The sequence below is a fragment of the Perissodus microlepis genome, chromosome 7 (genome assembly GCF_051167445.1).
Source record: "Perissodus microlepis isolate ML-2025 ecotype Zambia chromosome 7, ASM5116744v1, whole genome shotgun sequence".
Taxonomy (NCBI): Eukaryota; Metazoa; Chordata; class Actinopteri; order Cichliformes; family Cichlidae; genus Perissodus; species Perissodus microlepis.
The window spans coordinates 34,306,159-34,323,236 of NC_140467.1; the positions used below are offsets into that span (position 1 = coordinate 34,306,159).

The window sequence follows — 17,078 nt, forward strand, 5'->3', positions numbered from 1 at the left end:
ATTGCATAAAGCAAAATATATTTCATAACTGAGAGTGAGATGGAGATTATAGAGTTTCTTTGTTCTACAGGAAAGCATTTGATAGCTGTTTAAAAAAATGATGATAATATTAAAGATTTCTGAATATTTGCAAGCACACCTTCAGCATTGTGCTCCGTCTGACAAACTATGAAGCAAAAAACATGAAATAGTTTATTCTTTGCTGGGAGAACTCAAAGTGTGGCTCATAGTACTTTTCCATTTGTAGACAGTCATGAGTGTGTGTGAGCGTGCATTAAACATGCCTTGTTTTATGGCCTCTCTAGGAGAAAGGTCTCTGTCGATGAGAACTACGAGTGGGATGCTACTGATTTCTGCTCACAACCTGCTGACGTTCACAGTAAGCATTTTTGTATTCTTGTTATATTCTTATTAGGGCTGCCACAAACGATTATTTTGATAGTCGACTAGTCACCGATTATTTTTGCGATTAGTCGACTAATCAGATCATGCATCCATTGGACGTACAGCGTACAGCTTATTGCACCAGCATACATCTGCTCTTATATAACTATCATTAGCTTACAGCTTTAAGTGTTTAAGGTATGTGCTAACTAAAAATAAAGACAAGATGATAGTTTATTAAATTTTAATGAAATTTGCAGATTGTTTCGGTGAAGTTTAATAAACTCCTTGCTATCTAAAATATAACAGGACACCGGAGTATATTCTCGAGCATCTCACACTTCTGATAATCAGTTGTCTGCTTGACGTTTATTCAGCTGTGTAAAAACTATAACTTTAATCTCAGCCAAACAGATTTACTCAGGAACAAATAAAATACTAAAAAAAGCCAAACAATAACATTTTTAAGTTATCTAAGTGACTTATATATTGTAGTGGGTCAGGGCTGTTCGGGGTTCTGTTTGTACAGTTATGTTTTGTTTATGTTGCCATAGTGACAGGTGACGCCCTCTCTCTGCGACGGTGTGTCCTTCCGGGGTCAGAGGGCGCCCTGTGTTGTTGTTGTTGTTGTTGCCGCGCTGAGCAGTTAGCTAGCGGCAGTGTTCTTCTGCAAATGTGAATAAACGGCTGTGCTCCCTGGCTAGCTCACGGGAAGCAAGACCAAACGATACCTCCGTCTCCTCCTTGTCTGAGCTCGCCACATTGGTGTCAGAAGTGGGATAGCTCACCCTCGCCGTAATGGAGAGAGACATTCAGAGGCTGGAGCAAGCCGTCGAGGAGAACATTCCCCGCTTGGGAAACTGGCGATGGAAGACAGAGGATGTGAGCGGCCATGTAAGTCCCCCGACGGGTCCCGATGGTGCGAGCGCACCACGGCGGCGGGCCGTCGCGACAGATGCTAGGGCAATGCTTCATGGGCTACCTCTGTCGACCCACACGCCGAGCCCCCAACCGCGAGCAGTTATGCCTACCACGCCAGTTAAGGTACCGAAATACAACGGGCTAACCCCGTTAGAGCCCTACCTCTCACAAGTGCGGCTAGCCGCCAGACATAGTGGCTGGAGCGAAGAGGAGACTGCTACACACCTAGCACTAGCATTAGAGGGAGATGCACTGCAGATACTCCTTGACCTAGCCCCGGCAGAGCAGCATGAGCTCCAGGCCCTCACCGCGGCACTCGAGAGGCGATTCGGGTAGCGGCACTCCACTGATCAGAGCAGAGAACAGCTAACCAACCAGAGCCGTCGACCAGGGGAGAGCCTGGGCACCTTTGCAGCAGACGTGTTGCTGTATGCTCGTCGTGGCTACCCGGAGTTTCCAGCAGCGGCCCGTGAGGAGCTTAGCCTGCATGCTTTTCTGCGAGGACTTTTCCCAGAGCGACTACGCCAACACGTCCGCCTGGCCATGCCTCAGACCCTCCGTGAGGCGCTCCTTGAGGCTGAAAGGGCCGAGCCGGTGCTCACCTCGCGACCTAACCAGCAGGTGCCCCCCCCAAACTACCCCCAAATCAGAGCCGCAGACTGCGACAGGGAGGGGGAGGTCGCCGAGATGTCCCAGCTGCAACCCTCGGTGCCCCGGAGGCGTCCTCGTCGACCAACCGACCGCTGCTACCGGTGCGATGAGCCTGGCCACGTGGCGCGTGACTGCCCAGCACCAGCCCCGAAGACCGGAACTACGCAGCCTCAGGGAAACGAGGAGGGAGCGGTGTAGCGATGGGACCACCGCTCCAGCTTCCTGCCCCCCTCCAAGGACGATGCACAGTGGTGGGCCGAGTTGGGCACCTCAAGGGACTCCACCTGAGCTGCTGTGTTGAGGACCAGCCATGCCAGGCCCTGGTGGACACGGGGTCTACCATTTCCCTGATACGACCTGGCGTGCTCCCTTAAACATCCGGGCCACTGGTGAAGGGTTGGTTGCCCACAGACACCCAGCTGATGACAGTGACGGGGGAGAAAACTGTTATGCGGGGGAAGAAACCGTTGCGGATCCGAGTGAAGGATCTAGAGCTGGTGCACAACTTCTGGCTCGCCGACATTCAAGACCAGTGCATCATTGGCCTGGATCTGCTGAGCCGCTGGGGGGCCTGCGTCGACACCGCAAAGCTGGCTATCACTCTTGGCGCAGAGACTTTTGCTCTCCAGCGCGGCCAAAAGCAGGGAGCGGGGACCAGACGAGACAGGCGTCGGGCAGCTGCCACTCAGCAGATTTCGGATGCCGGTGGCTCCGGGTCATCTCCACTCGCCTCAGCCTCAGCCTCTCAGCCTGACAAACCTCCTTCGACCGAGACCATCGAGGCTGTTGATGACCTTTGGCAGCGCAGCAGCGTAGGCCTCAACGTCGACCAGCGCCAGCGGTTGAGGTGCCTCCTGGACGAGAATGTGGACATCTTTGCCGCCAGTGACAAAGACTGCAGGCAGACGAGTCTGGTCCAGCACACCATCGACACCGGCTCTGCTCAGCCCATCCGTCTGCGCCCACACCGGCTGCCCCTCTCGAAACGGCAGGTAGCGGAAGAGAAGATCCGTGAGATGGCTGCAGCTGGGGTGATCGAGCCGTCCAATAGCCCATGGGCGGCACCCGTGGTTCTGGTGGGGAAGAAGGATGGCAGCCCGAGGTTCTGCGTGGACTTTTGCCGTCTCAATGCAGTCACCAAGAAGGACTCGTACCCGCTGCCGCGGATCGACGAGGCCCTAGATTACGTTACCGGCTCCAGTTGGTTCAGCTCCCTCGACCTACGCAGCGGTTACTGGCAGGTGGAGCTAGCCCCCAACGCAAGGCCTAAGACTGCATTCACCATTGGACAGGGGCTGTGGCAGTTCAGGGTCATGCCATTTGGGCTCTGCAATGTGCCAGCGACGTTTGAGAGGCTGATGGAGAGGGTGCTCGTGGATATCCCTCGTAGCCGCTGCGTTGTGTACCTGGACGACCTGTTGGTGCACGGTGGCGACTTTGACAGTGCACTGTCTCACCTGAGCGAGGTCTTGAGTGCCATCCGACGAGCTGGGCTGCGGCTCAACCCCGCGAAATGCCGCCTGTTGGCGAGAGAGACCACGTTCTTGGGCCATGTGATCAGCGCTCGAGGTGTCACCACTGACCCCGCAAAAGTGGCTGCGGTCCGGGACTGGCCGACTCCCTCGAACGTCCAAGAACTGCGGAGCTTCCTGGGCCTAGCCTCCTACTACCGTCGGTTCATCAAAGGGTTCGCGACAATGGCCAGCCCCTTCCACCGCCTGACTGACAAGGGACAGCTGTTTGGCTGGGGGGATGCCTGTGCTGCGGCTTTTGAACAGCTGAAGGAGGCCCTCACCAGAGCCCCAGTCCTGGCCTACCCCGACGCCCGGCAACCTTTCATTGTGGACACTGATGCTAGCAATGTAGGGGTCGGGGCGGTCCTTTCCCAGCAGGACGAGGCTGGAGAACGGGTGGTGGCGTACTTCAGTCGTACCTTGGGGCGAGCCGAGAGGAACTACTGCGTGACCCGGTGGGAGCTGCTGGCCGTAGTGCTAGCGGTGCGGCACTTCCAGCCATATCTGCACGGCTGCCGGTTCCTCCTGCGCACTGACCATGCATCTCTGACTTGGCTCCTGAACTTCAAACACCCAGAAGGGCAGGTGGCCCGCTGGCTGGAGGTCCTTCAGGGCTATGACTTCGAGATCCAGCATCGGCCAGGTCGACAGCATGGCAACGCTGATGCCCTCTCCAGACGGCCCTGCGTAGCCGTCGAGTGCCGCTACTGCCTGCGACAGGAAGAGCGGGCCCAGGAGGTGCTGGGGGTGGCTACTGCTCAGGCCACAGCCGGCGGAGGGGGGTGGCTCCCATTGACAACGCAGCAGCTGAAGCGGGAGCAGGAGGCCGACACGACGTTGGTTCAGGTGGGGGCCTGGCTGGAGGCGGCGCAACGCCCCGCCTGGATGGGGGTGTCGGGACAGGAGCCCGAGGTGAAGGCCTACTACTCCCAGCACAACAATCTGGAGACCCACGACGGCCTCCTGTACCGGAGATGGCGGGCCCCCGGTCAGGGCAGAGATCTCCTGCAGCTGTTGGTGCCTCGGTCACTGCGGTCGCAGGTGCTTGAGCTGGTCCATGGCTCGGTGGGGGCAGGACACTATGGGAACGCCAAAACTCTCCGCCGCCTCAGGGGACGGTTCTACTGGCCTGGCTGTCGACGGGATGTGGAACTCCATGTGCACTGCTGTGACACCTGCACGACACAGAAGGGCCCAACTCAACGCTCCACTGCCCCCCTTCAGCAGTACCTGGTGGGGGCCCCAATGCAAAGAGTGGGAGTGGACGTCCTAGGGCCTTTCCCCGTCACAGAGTCAGGGAACCAGTATGTGTTGGTGGCTATGGACTATTTCACGAAGTGGCCAGAGGCCTACGCGGTGCCGGACCAGAGCGCAACGACGACGGCCGAGAAGCTGGTGGAGGAGATGTTCACCCGTTTTGGGGTCCCGGCTGAGCTCCACAGTGATCAGGGGCGTAACTTTGAATCGATGGTCTTCGGGGAGATCTGCCGCCGACTGGGGGTGGAGAAGACGAGAACCACACCGCTCCACCCACAAAGCGATGGCTTGGTTGAGCGCTTCAACCGCACGCTGGCCACCCAGCTCGCCATTCTCACCAGCCGCCACCAGCGAGATTGGGACCGACATCTGCCCCTGGTCCTTTGGTCGTATCGGACTGCGGTGCAGGAGTCCAGCCAGTGCACACCTGCCGCTCTGATGTTTGGACGGGAGCTCCGGATGCCTGTGGATCTGGTGTTCGGGTCTCCCCCCGAGCCGGAGATTGGTGGTGGGCCAGAGATGGACTACTACAGGAGGCTCAGGGAGCGGCTGCAGGTGGTTCATGTCTACACCCGCCAGGCCCAGGCCAGCGCTGGAGTACGACAGAAAAGAGCCTACGACACCAAGTGCCGAGGGGGGGTTTTCATGCCTGGCGACAAGGTTTGGGTGTACTGCCCGGTTCGCAAGAGAGGAGTGTCCCCCAAACTCTGCAGTCACTGGCAAGGGCCGGCAGAGGTCGTGGAGCGGCTAACAGACGTGGTGTACCGTATCCGCATGCCGGGCCCGGGGCGCATGGTGGTGTTGCACCGGTACAGGCTCTCACCGTACCGACCGCTCGCTCCAGCAGACGCCGGAGCAGGGGATGATGGTGGCACCCCATGTTCTGACCCAAGTGACTTTTCCCCCGCCGGTCGTGACCGGCCGGTGCGCCAAAAGAAGGCACCTGGACATTTGCAGGACTTTGTGTGGGGTAATGGGGTCGTCGGGGACGACTGACCCCTTAGGTGGGGGCTATGTAGTGGGTCAGGGCTGTTCGGGGTTCTGTTTGTACAGTTATGTTTTGTTTATGTTGCCATAGTGCCAGGTGATGCCCTCTCGCTGCGACGGTGTGTCCTTCCGGGGTCAGAGGGCGCCCTGTGTTGTTGTTGTTGTTGCCGCGCTGAGCAGTTAGCTAGCGGCAGTGTTCTTCTGCAAATGTGAATAAATGGCTGTGCTCCCTGGCTAGCTCACGGGAAGCAAGACCAAACGATACCTCCGTCTCCTCCTTGTCTGAGCTCGCCACAATATGTTTAACCTGAGTAGCGAAAGACGGCGGTGGGTTTGAAAACAATTTGCCGGGTGTCCGGTGTTCTCACGGCTCTAGTGAGCCTTGCCCCCGGCTAGCTATCGAGCTAGTGGGTAACAGACGTCTCCGAAAACGTCGGAGCGCTTTTGAAAATATGTGGTGTCTTGATAAACTGAGCAGATATTTGAGGTTTACACAGATACATTCTCGCCTGAAAATATGTTAAACGTTTATTTTGTGACTCAGAAAGAATAATAAGAGTAATATTAAAACTAACTAGATGCCGCCATTGTTGGAAACTGAGCTGGGCTGCGCTATGAATTCTGGGACAAAGCTACTTCTTCTTCTTCGGGGTTTAATGGCAGCTGGCATCCTTGTACATGCAGTGCTGCCATCTTCTGTTTCAGTCCGTTATTACACTCTTAAATCCTACTACTTATTCCTGCGTCTTTTGGGATCTTACAAAGCTTCAAACGACGCGTCGACTATTAAATCAGTTGTCGACGATTTTGATAGTCGACGTAATCGTGACTAGTCGACTAATCGTGGCAGCCCTAATTCTTATATGGCTTATGCTTGGGTACAGACAAGGTGGAAAACTGTATAAATCTGTTGAAACTCACTGAGCAATTTATGTGATTGTTGTGTGGTTTATGATCCTCAAATCAATAGAAAAATCCACACCATTTAACCTGTGGGAATGTAATACTCCTCATGGATGGGGACACTGAATAAGGGCAGAGACATTATGCAAATTGTTTCTGTTTCAATGTGTAACGACAATGGAACATTAGCTCTCCAGCATTTCAGACTGTGAGTTGTATAACTGAACTAAAAATACAAATGACAATCACTTGTTCTAATGACTCTTTAATGTGCATCTTCCTCTTGAATGTGCATATATCTCTGATCCAGCACACACAGGTGCAAGATGCTAACAAGATGCATGTATTTTAGCTTAAATTAATTATTATATTAAATTAATTATTCTTTATATGGAATACTTAGCAAACTTGTATTTGATCTGGGGATGTTTGTGACTACATATTGCAAGCACAAATTAAGAGAAACTTCAGATGTTTTCACTATTTAGCTCCAGTGAATTGACTTGAAAGTTAACCTGCTGTCAGAAGCCAATATTTAATTTCCAACCTGTAGCCTATGAGGGTTTCACATCTTTGGGTGTTTAAGATATAAGGGACAAAAGCCTACAGGGTGCACAATTTTAATGAAGTGAAATCTGCTGTAAAATATCAGGAAACTCACAGATAGCACAATTTCACAAGTTTCTTTTTACCTGCAGGCCTGTTTCCTTCATTGAATCTGCTGAAGCCTGATCCGTGCCGCAGCCTACCCAGCATGCAACGCTCCACTAAGGCACTGAAAAATTGCAGTCAGGTTTCTCGGCTCCCAGGGCATCAAAGCAGCTGCTCTGCTGAGCTAGAACCAGACACTGTGCTGTTCTGACAGTGCCAGCCTTTGGCTCGTCTCACCTGGTGTGTCCTTTCACTTACTGACTCACATCAATGTCGACAAAAAAGTGCATGTGGCAGAATATGAGCCTTTGTGTGATCAATTTTAGTTCCCCTTTCAATCAAAAACAAAAGGGAAAAAAAAGAGAGAGGCCAGTACAGAACTGCCTTTTTTACTAGACTATTCTCTTTGCTAAGCTCAACTGAAAAGAATCATTTTCAACACATGTAGGTCCCAGTAAAAGTAGTAGAGGCATAAAACCATCTCTATCTTTATGCAATGCTTTTAAACTTTGTTTCCCTTTGTGACCCATAACTATCATGCTTTCGACATTTTCTTTTGAGACTGTCTGCCAATCTGCCAATATCAAATCTGGTCACCGTGTTTTCTTGTGCACTTTGATATGCATTCATCATCCAGGGATGACTCAGTAACCAAACAAAAGACAAAACGATCACAGTCATTATCAAGTTACTGGTCTATGCTGGGATAGAGCTTTCAATATTATCTATCACCTTTGAGTTTAACAGCAGATATGTTAATGAAATGTCATCCAATAATGAAGATGACTAAAATACAGAAGGTCATTCAGCTGCACTGTTGCACAATTTGTGTAACCATCTTTCTAGAACAGTGGTTCTTAACCTGGGTTCGATCGAACCCTAGGGGTTCGGTGAGTTGGTCTCAGGGGTTCGGCAGAGCTTCCGCCGTCACATGCACGGCTCATTTTGTGCACCAGTAAAAAAACATATCATGTCTCGAATGTGAAAAAAATCATATTTTATTTTTCAGTAAAGAGGGGTTCAGTGAATGCGCATATGAAACTGGTGGGGTTCGGTACCTCCAACAAGGTTAAGAACCACTGTTCTAGAAGTATAATTTCCCAGCAGAGATTGAAAATTTTTTTTTTAGAATCCCAACATCTACTCAGTGTAATGAAAGGCTTCCTCACCATGCTGTCTCCTTGTTCAGTGCTGCAAGACCATTAATTATGTTCAGTAATTGAAGAGGGTCATGTTAGCTAAGATCATATTTCTTCTTGTTTATTTTTTTATGGTCATAAAGGGAAATTAGCCTTATTAAATTGTGTTGCCTAATTTGGCAAGGGTCAGCTCTGACTAATCAATGCTTTTTTTCCTCCCAGCAACACGTGCGTAAAAAACACTTGGGAGATAAGAGTGCTGCTGAAAAGTGGCCCCAGTTAAATGCTTTGCTTGTCAGAGTGTATTTTCACACATCCAGTCAAATAGTATATTAATACCATGGTGCAAAACGCACTTCTATGAATATGTTTTCAATGTCAAAAAACCAAAATCCAAAACAAAAACTCAGAGATCATTATAATTTACCTTTATAGAAGGAAACTAAAATTGTGCAGTGCTTTATGCGGTTCTTATTACACGGTGATTGTAGTTTTTAATAAGTAAGAAAAGAAGGTTCAATTAAGAGTATGAAGTCGTGAGAAAGTTGTATTTTTCTTAAAAGTTGCAAGAGATCAGACTGGTGTAATGTAAGTCTGAAAAGCACTAAAACACATGAAGTTTTATTCAAGCCAAAGTTTTATTATTTAAGCCAAACTCTTTTTGGATATTGTGCTTTTATCAGTGGATACTAGTCATACTTCTGTCTGAGCTGTAGGACTGCAAATTCTGTTGTATGAAGGTCTTTTTCCCCGTTCCCACTGCATGTTGCTTTTTGTTTAAGTTTAGACTCTCTTCTACACTGACTCACACATTTGCACCGCTGGTGACCATTATGCCCAGAGACATTTTTAGCCGTATGGTGGGTAAGCTAAAGGATGCTGCAGAGCATAGAGAAGAAGAACAACACTGAAATCCAGATACTGAAAGAAATTTGCAGGCTGAATGTGTACAAGGACACTCATCTAGGGATTGATGTGCACTTTTATATCGATGACTTCTATGTTAGTCATTTGTTTAGCCCAGGAAGAATGACACACGTGTACCAGGCTTCAGTAACATGAGTATCAGATATTATTTTGATTAACAAAAAGAACAAAATGTTATTAAAGCCAGTGGTTGTGAGCAATGCAAGGTTAATGTTTGCTTTTATCTTTTAATATGCCTTTCAATGGCACCCTATTTTGCGGAAAAAGAAGCAATGCCAGCTTTCGACGTGCTGGTGTGATTAGGTACTAAGAAGTTTAAAGAGTTTGCTTTGTTTTAGCGCGTAGTGGAACAAATTCATAACATAAAAAAATCAGTTTTAATTAATGTGTGGAATAATTCCCATATCAAATTGTAAAAACAAATTTTTTCCAACCTCCTTTTCCTACTGCAGATTGTTTTTTTCCCTGGAGGATCAAACCAAGCACAAATGTTTCACTGTTTCCGTAAACCTACTGAGAAAAAGAAATGCACCCATGCGCCACGCTCTTTTCTTCACGAACAATGGAGGAAAGGAAAAGAAAAAAATGGTTTTGGTTGCTGAACCTCTATCTTAAGGCCTGCACATTAGTCAAGCAAATAATTAACTCAGAACTCTGCAGTGTACCAAAGCATTGTGGGGTATCCATCCTATAATTGAAATTCGCTCATAACAGCTACATTTACTGCAAATCAGTGTTTCACTTCTGTAGAACATTTTCATTTTCTGGTGTGCGTATTGTACCTCAAGTCAGGAAATGATAAAATCCTAAGTGCTTTGCAGACAATTTGTATTCAGCACCAGCTTTTTCTGTTTGTTTGGGTTTTTTCGCCCTACCTTTACAAGTATAACTAGTGCAAAATAGGTGGTAATATGTAACATATATATACATTAGAAAATGGAAAACACAACACTGAAAAGTGGTAATGAAGCATAATAATACACTTTTAAGGAAACCTGTTCACAAAGTGTTGTGGATAATAGCAAAGGCTCATAAAGCTGATTGTTATACTGCTACCTTTTTCAGTTATTGTGTGTACTTAGGAGGATTAGCTTCAATGCGAGCTCTCATTTATTATGGCCATTAAGAAGTGATTGAATTATTTGCAAATGCCAGGAAGTGACTCTCCAAGCTAGAAACTAATCAAGGTCTCACTGAAAGGAGATGTCATACACAAACCAGAAAAAGGTTCTTACATCCCCTCTATAAAGTTGAGATAGCTAGAAAGTAACTGGAGACTTCATGTTTATTGAATATCAAAGTTAAACTTACAATCACGGGATGCTCTGCATTTAAAGCAACTGTGTGATTATACAGTGAATGAATACTGAAATGGCAAAGATTTGTAGAAAAATAAGTTAAGTTCAGCCCATATTGCATTTTGGCTTGTAGTCTAAGAAACACTACATATATTTATGGCTTTAAGGGCCATTGTCGTAACATTTTCACATGTTTAATTGAGTTCCATTTAGATTCAAGTTTGCCAAAACACATTTGTCATCTTTTTTGCTGTAACAAGTCATAGAAAATAGTCTTTTGTACAGCAGTGACAGCTTAAAATATACATTATGCAAAGCCCAGATAAAAATGGAGAGAAAATGCAAATAAGCTCCTGATTATGAACCAGTGTCCTTCTAATGATCAGAAACACCTCAAACTCTTAAAGAAGAAAAAGTTGGCAAAAACTCTGAATTAATCAATTCTTCAGGTTTTACAAAGCCCCTGAAAACGTGGCATCAAATCCTAGATATTGTTCTATAAAAAGAAAGACTGAATAGCAAAAGCCATGTGAGACTGCATACCACCGGCAAGCCCCCCCCCCCCCCCCCCCCCCCCCCCAAAAAACCCCTCTTCATAAATCCATGAACTACGTCCTTAGATGGAAAAAGGATATCTGATCTAGTTTGCAGTTTTGATTTTCCTGAGAAAACATAATGATTTCCAATTCTGTTATTAAATTTTTTACATACATTTGTGAGTATATGTGAAGTGTTCACTGTTGCCCTTCCTTGCCATGGTAAAGTTAATCCCTTCTTAGGTCCCTGCCTTAAGCTTGGTTAAAAACTACCAGGCAAGCTGACAACATAATATCTTACCTTTACCATTAGCATAATCAGTTATGATAACGATGATAGATTTTGTTACTGGACAACAGCATAAATCAGCTATACTAAATAGACCTTAAAATTTAGTATATATATATTGCTTTTCAAAGAGATTAAGGAGTAAAACTTTCTTCTCACTCTACTTCATTTGCACAATGTAAACTGTAGAAGCAATCTGTGATGACGTACAAATATTGAGTTCCATTCTGCTCGTTTGACACTGAGTGGGCAACTGACTTCACTGACTGATAAAGTACTTGTATTACATATGAACCAGCTTCCAATTATACTAATGGTATTAGTACCGCAGCACCAGACAACCTCCATCCTGAGAAAACGATCTGAGGTAATGTCACAGTCATCTTTTTTAATCCTCGGCAATTCCATTTATTTAGACTTTTATATCGCTTTGACATCAGAGATTATGGGGTGGGACAAACACGTATTTCTTGTCTCTGGCTGTGGAGTAAAGATTTCACAATGCGAAGAGCAAACACTGAAAGCATTAATGAGTGTGTACAAGTGCAGCCTGTGCACAGGTAGTTCAACAGCTTCTTCTAACAGAAAACACGTGTAGCATTCAAATGACAAGAACTTGACATAATTTTACCAGAGTGGTGTGAATTAATCATTTGCACAGTCTCTGACTTTAGGTAAGAAAGGAATTGTTCGACAATGTAAAGACTGGGCTATTGATTGGATACTAAATGTGCTTTATAACTTAACCTCCTCTGATGGGCTGATTAGTTACAGATCCTTGTAATTAACATAAGCTATTAATTATCTTTTAATTAATAACCCTATAGTATCATTACAGAGTTCTCTATTCTTAAATTGACTTCTGACTTGATTAGAAACAGAATTTCCTGGTTGATTTTGGCAGTAACTGTCATTTTAGGTGATAACAGCAAGTGTTGTATTGCACTTGATGTATTATACTACAATTCCAAGGCTAGCCACTGTGCCGTATCATAGTAGCAACTACTAATTGAAGCAGCAAAACATGTTGATTTAACAAAATCTCTGATTTATTTTAGCAGTAGTTGACCTTCTTGTTTTATTATTCCCTACAATATTTAAACAGATCTACCTTTAATAGTGGTAATTCTTAATTTAGTTTCACTAGTTTAATACTTTTGTTGTGTAGTAGTGGCAGCTGTCATGAATTTATGAAAAATAATGTCTTATTTTGTAGCCATCTTAACCTTGTTATGACAGTATTTTTGGAAACTTGGACGCAAGAAGCAAATAATACAACTAGCTATGAGTAGCCCCTCTTACTTTGCCACACAGGTGTCAGTCATTTAACTTAATATAATTTCATTGTGGGTGCAAAGTTATTGATTGCAGCAATTTTTCAAAAAGACTAATTTCATGTGGAATCTATTTTTTTCTCCATCATCTTAAGTGGCTCACTCATGCCCATCTCAAAGCGCAATTACTGAAGGGGCCTAAGAGTGATCTTCAGTTGTTTTACCTGGAGGCTCAATTAAAAGTTGACAGTGTGTACTTTTTAAATCGCTAGAGGAAACATGGGTTTACAACTATGATTAGATATATAATTAAAATAGACAAACAGGTCACCCTGAGATTAAAGTTCATTATATCACAACTCCTGTCAGTTAACAAGTCATTTAACAAGCAGAAAAGCCAAAAAAATGACTGGTTTCTCCTTTTCAAGTGTTGATGTGTTTATTTTGTAGTGTTACACTGCTGTAAATCTGGGCTTAAGCAAGCTGGATAAAACAAGCATATATAATATCTATATATATCGTGCATGTGTGTATGTATTCTATATTTAACATGACACTGGGGAAAAAAACAAAACACTTGATAGATAATAGTAATGAAGATAACTAGATATTATGTTATAGAGCTACAAAATAAAACAAACGTCCCATGTAAAATGCAGGTTAATACTTTCTAGCTTCAGTGTTCTAGCATTTTCATGCTACGACATCCAGGTTTTTAGACGTGCGTCATCCTTAAGCAAACTACAGCAGGTATTTTATTTTGCATCGCAGAAAGAATGAGGATGGCAATTAATGCTTGTTGTTGAGGATAAGCTGTGGCTATTATCTCCTGCCAAGTGTAAAATTAGTGCGATTATCAGCAATATTACCATGGAAATATGGTTGGACGTGGATAATTTAAAGATGGAAACCTAAATGGGACTTTTTCAATCAGTCTATCTACACATCCAGCATTCAGCCTAAGAGGCAAGAATTCACAACATGTCAGCAAAGTTAATTACCTCTCTGAATGCCTCCCAGCAGAGAGTGGAATAATAGCATCAGGGGAGAGAATGACTTTTCTCCTGTTGTATTGCTTTTATTGTACAGCACAATCTTTCTTAACCCCTATTTCACTTTAATTAGGCATTTACCCAAGAGACAGAGGTTTTGAAAAATATCTGTGTTCTTGCTATCCCAAGGGCAATAACCTTGCAGTGGGTGTTTCTTATTCTCTCATTGATTACAAAGCGTGTTCATCCAGAATTGATGACCTTATTATATGGGGTGGTTTATTGTGTCCTTGAGAAGAAACATTTACCATAAAGATAAGTAAGCCTAATTTTCCACAGCCACTATTGATGTGATATAGCACTTTTTAGGGCTTTGAAATATGACAGTTATATTTGACTGATATTTAATGGATTTCTTTTCATTAACTGAATTAACTGTATGCGAGACTTCTGAAGCTAAGACTCGAAAAATGGAGACTTATTTTTTTATCATGAGGAAAATATATGCATCTATATTATTAAAAGCACAATATATCGATTTATATGGTTGAATTTATTTTCATTTCAACAATTATGGCTGATATGAACCTTGTGATATGTGACATGAACCTTATTAAACATGTTGTCAAAGTTGCAAAAGTGACTGTAACTACTTAACTGAGTTCATCTTGATGTTTAAATGATAGCTGAAGATTTCTTGTTTATTTTCTCATGAAAAAATATGATCTATAGTTATTTGCTCAGTTTTGAAAGTTGTATTTTATGTCAGACATTCAGATTTCTGTGTAAATATTTCATTATAATAATGTGTTATCATATTGTGATTTTGTTAGTTCACTTTTTTTTTAATGTTATAGCCATTTGTGTGCAAATGAATACTATGTTGAGGTCCTTGCCTCATCGGTCATATTTTAACAAACAATCCTGAACCATTTCACTGTTTGCCATTTACTGGACAAAAGGTTTTCACACACATTGAATAGACTGTCCCACAGCAGGGAAGTAAAAGTGAATTCTTAAACTGATTTGCATTCTCTTTTGCTCATTTTGAATGATTTGCATGCATAAATGCTTTCAAAATCAATTGAACTTTGTTGATCCAAACCTTTTGAAGAATTGGGCTTTCTGGGAGAACTATGACTGGCATAGAAATTAAACTCAAAGTATATTCCCAAACTATAAAACAAGTGCAAGTACTTGTTGAGAAAGTTGAGCTTTTTAGTTTAACTTTTGGAATTTTTGTGTTTAAAGTTTAGAGCTTTCGGTTTGTAAGCCTCAGATGACATGACTCATGTTTTCATCTGCTTCTTTCCATCTCATCTGGAGTTGATCATCATAGATCACTAATGAAGACGATCTAAAGTCAAAATACCTATACATATCTTACTCTATCTATAAATAAAGCACATAAAAAATTTGCAGACACCTTTCGACTGAACTTCGTTTCAGTTATAATTTAAGAAATATTGTTATTTTCATCTACAGTCATTTATATTTATTGGTATGACTCTGTACTGGGACCACCCTATCATGCTTTATGGTTTTTTCAGGTAAAGGTTAAAATAAATAAATAAAAGATGGTAATCTGTTGCAAAGTGTTCCCTGTTTTTAAAGCAACCATTTCAAAGGCAACACGATCATTACACATGGTCCCAATCATTTTGCTCATGACGATGGTTTTCCATGAATTGAAAATTGGTCAAATATTTCCTATATTAATTTCTCTCTCTCTCTCTCTCTCTCTCTCTCTCGATTATTTAAACTAGATATGATAAAGTACAGTTCCCGAATCCCCGTGCGGACTGATTCCCACACTAATAGATAACTTTAGGAAAAAAATGTCGTAGGCAAATTGTGATATATTTCCTGTCGTGTGCACCCTGCAGCTACATAACATATTTGTCCATTGTATTTTGACATTTAACCTTTCTCAATTCTGACTGTCAAGAATGAAAAAAGTGTAATGGAAAAAAAAACATGCAAAATGAGTACACAGTTTTTCAGAAATTCTCAGGTCTGTTTCCTGTTTAAGGTGTTACTGTGATATTTTATGATTTGTCACTGTCGTGCCGGTTTGCCCTCAATCAAATAAGACGGATGCTGCCTGCAGCTGTTCATTTTGATCGGAGCAGCTGCACATCACATGTCCCCACAATCTCCATATTGCACCTGTTGATTTGTTTTGTCTTCTTGATCCCCTAAAAACGTCCCAAATAGCAGACAGGAACCACCAGTGAAAAGATTGTCCTTGACATGTTTTTTGACTTTGCCTGTGATGTGTATACAGTATGATGAAATGGAATCTGTTGATTGCTAGCAGCTTTGCATAACAGACAGACCTCTTCAAAGACTAGAATGCCTGATGCAAACTAAGTGATGCCAATGTGACAGAAAAATAGCAGTGCACTGGTGTCAGTGTGAGCTGTCGTACACTGACGACAAGCAAAATGTCCTGCAGGAATGCACAAAGGCACAGCTTGGTTGTTGCCTCATACTTCATAATCACTAGTCAGGGATGAGAATGTGATTAAAAACAAATGTTTTCTGTTTCTTTTAATGCATAGCCCATGGCTTGAGGTATGAAGTACAGTGATTACACCGTGAATGGTCTCTTTTCACCTCTAAATACAGGCCATCAATAGGCTTACATAATGAATGTTTACTGTTTCAGACAAATAGATTATTCCATTAGTCTAATTGATTAGAAACAGGTTAGTGGGGCCAAATGTGTTGGCCAAAAAAATAAATGAGATACGTGTGTGGTGTCAGTCTGGTGTGTTAAGGTCAATGGAGTTTTCTTGCTTGTTATAAGATTTCAGCTGCTCAACTATTCAGGCCCTGTTTTTGTTGTAAGTGATTATTCCTTAATGTTATAAATGTATTCAGTGAATGGCAGCTCTGGGCTGCAGGCAGATGAGTTTAGTGCCTGGACTTATAAAAGATCACTGATGTAATATTGTGTAGAAAAATATGGTGACTTCACAAATGTGCAATGTTACCCATGCTACTCACCTATGCAGTTGTATATCATCACTAATGAACTATGCATTGATATGTAGCCAGGCTGTCAGTTTTATATGGTTATTTCAAAACCACCATTTTTTTCCCTCCTCAGTTCTTAAATGCTTAATACTGGTAAAAAAAGAAACAAAAACAAAAAAACAACAACAAACAAAAAAATAAATAAATAAAAAAAACTGTGACACAACATAGTGGGAATATGTCTGTGAAGGTTCTCAGTCATCCAGGTCATCGTAGTCAAAGGAGCTTGCAAAGAAAAGCGTCTGGACTTCAAAAAGCAACTTAAAGAAGTCCAGACGCTTTTCTTTGCAAGCTCCTTTGACAACATAGTGGG

The 17,078-nt window shown here is 43.8% G+C and overlaps 1 protein-coding gene across 1 annotated transcript in view; it reads left to right on the forward strand.

The window, feature by feature from the left end:
• The window catches only part of igsf9a (immunoglobulin superfamily, member 9a), a 72,496-nt gene extending 57,748 nt beyond the window's left edge, over positions 1 to 14,748 (forward strand). The window contains exons 20-21 of the mRNA XM_084934779.1: positions 306 to 379; positions 7,316 to 14,748. Coding sequence (XP_084790905.1) covers positions 306 to 379; positions 7,316 to 7,479 — 238 coding nt within the window. The 3' untranslated portion in view covers positions 7,480 to 14,748. The remainder of the gene's footprint in view (positions 1 to 305; positions 380 to 7,315) is intronic.
• Positions 14,749 to 17,078: the final 2,330 nt, after the last annotated feature.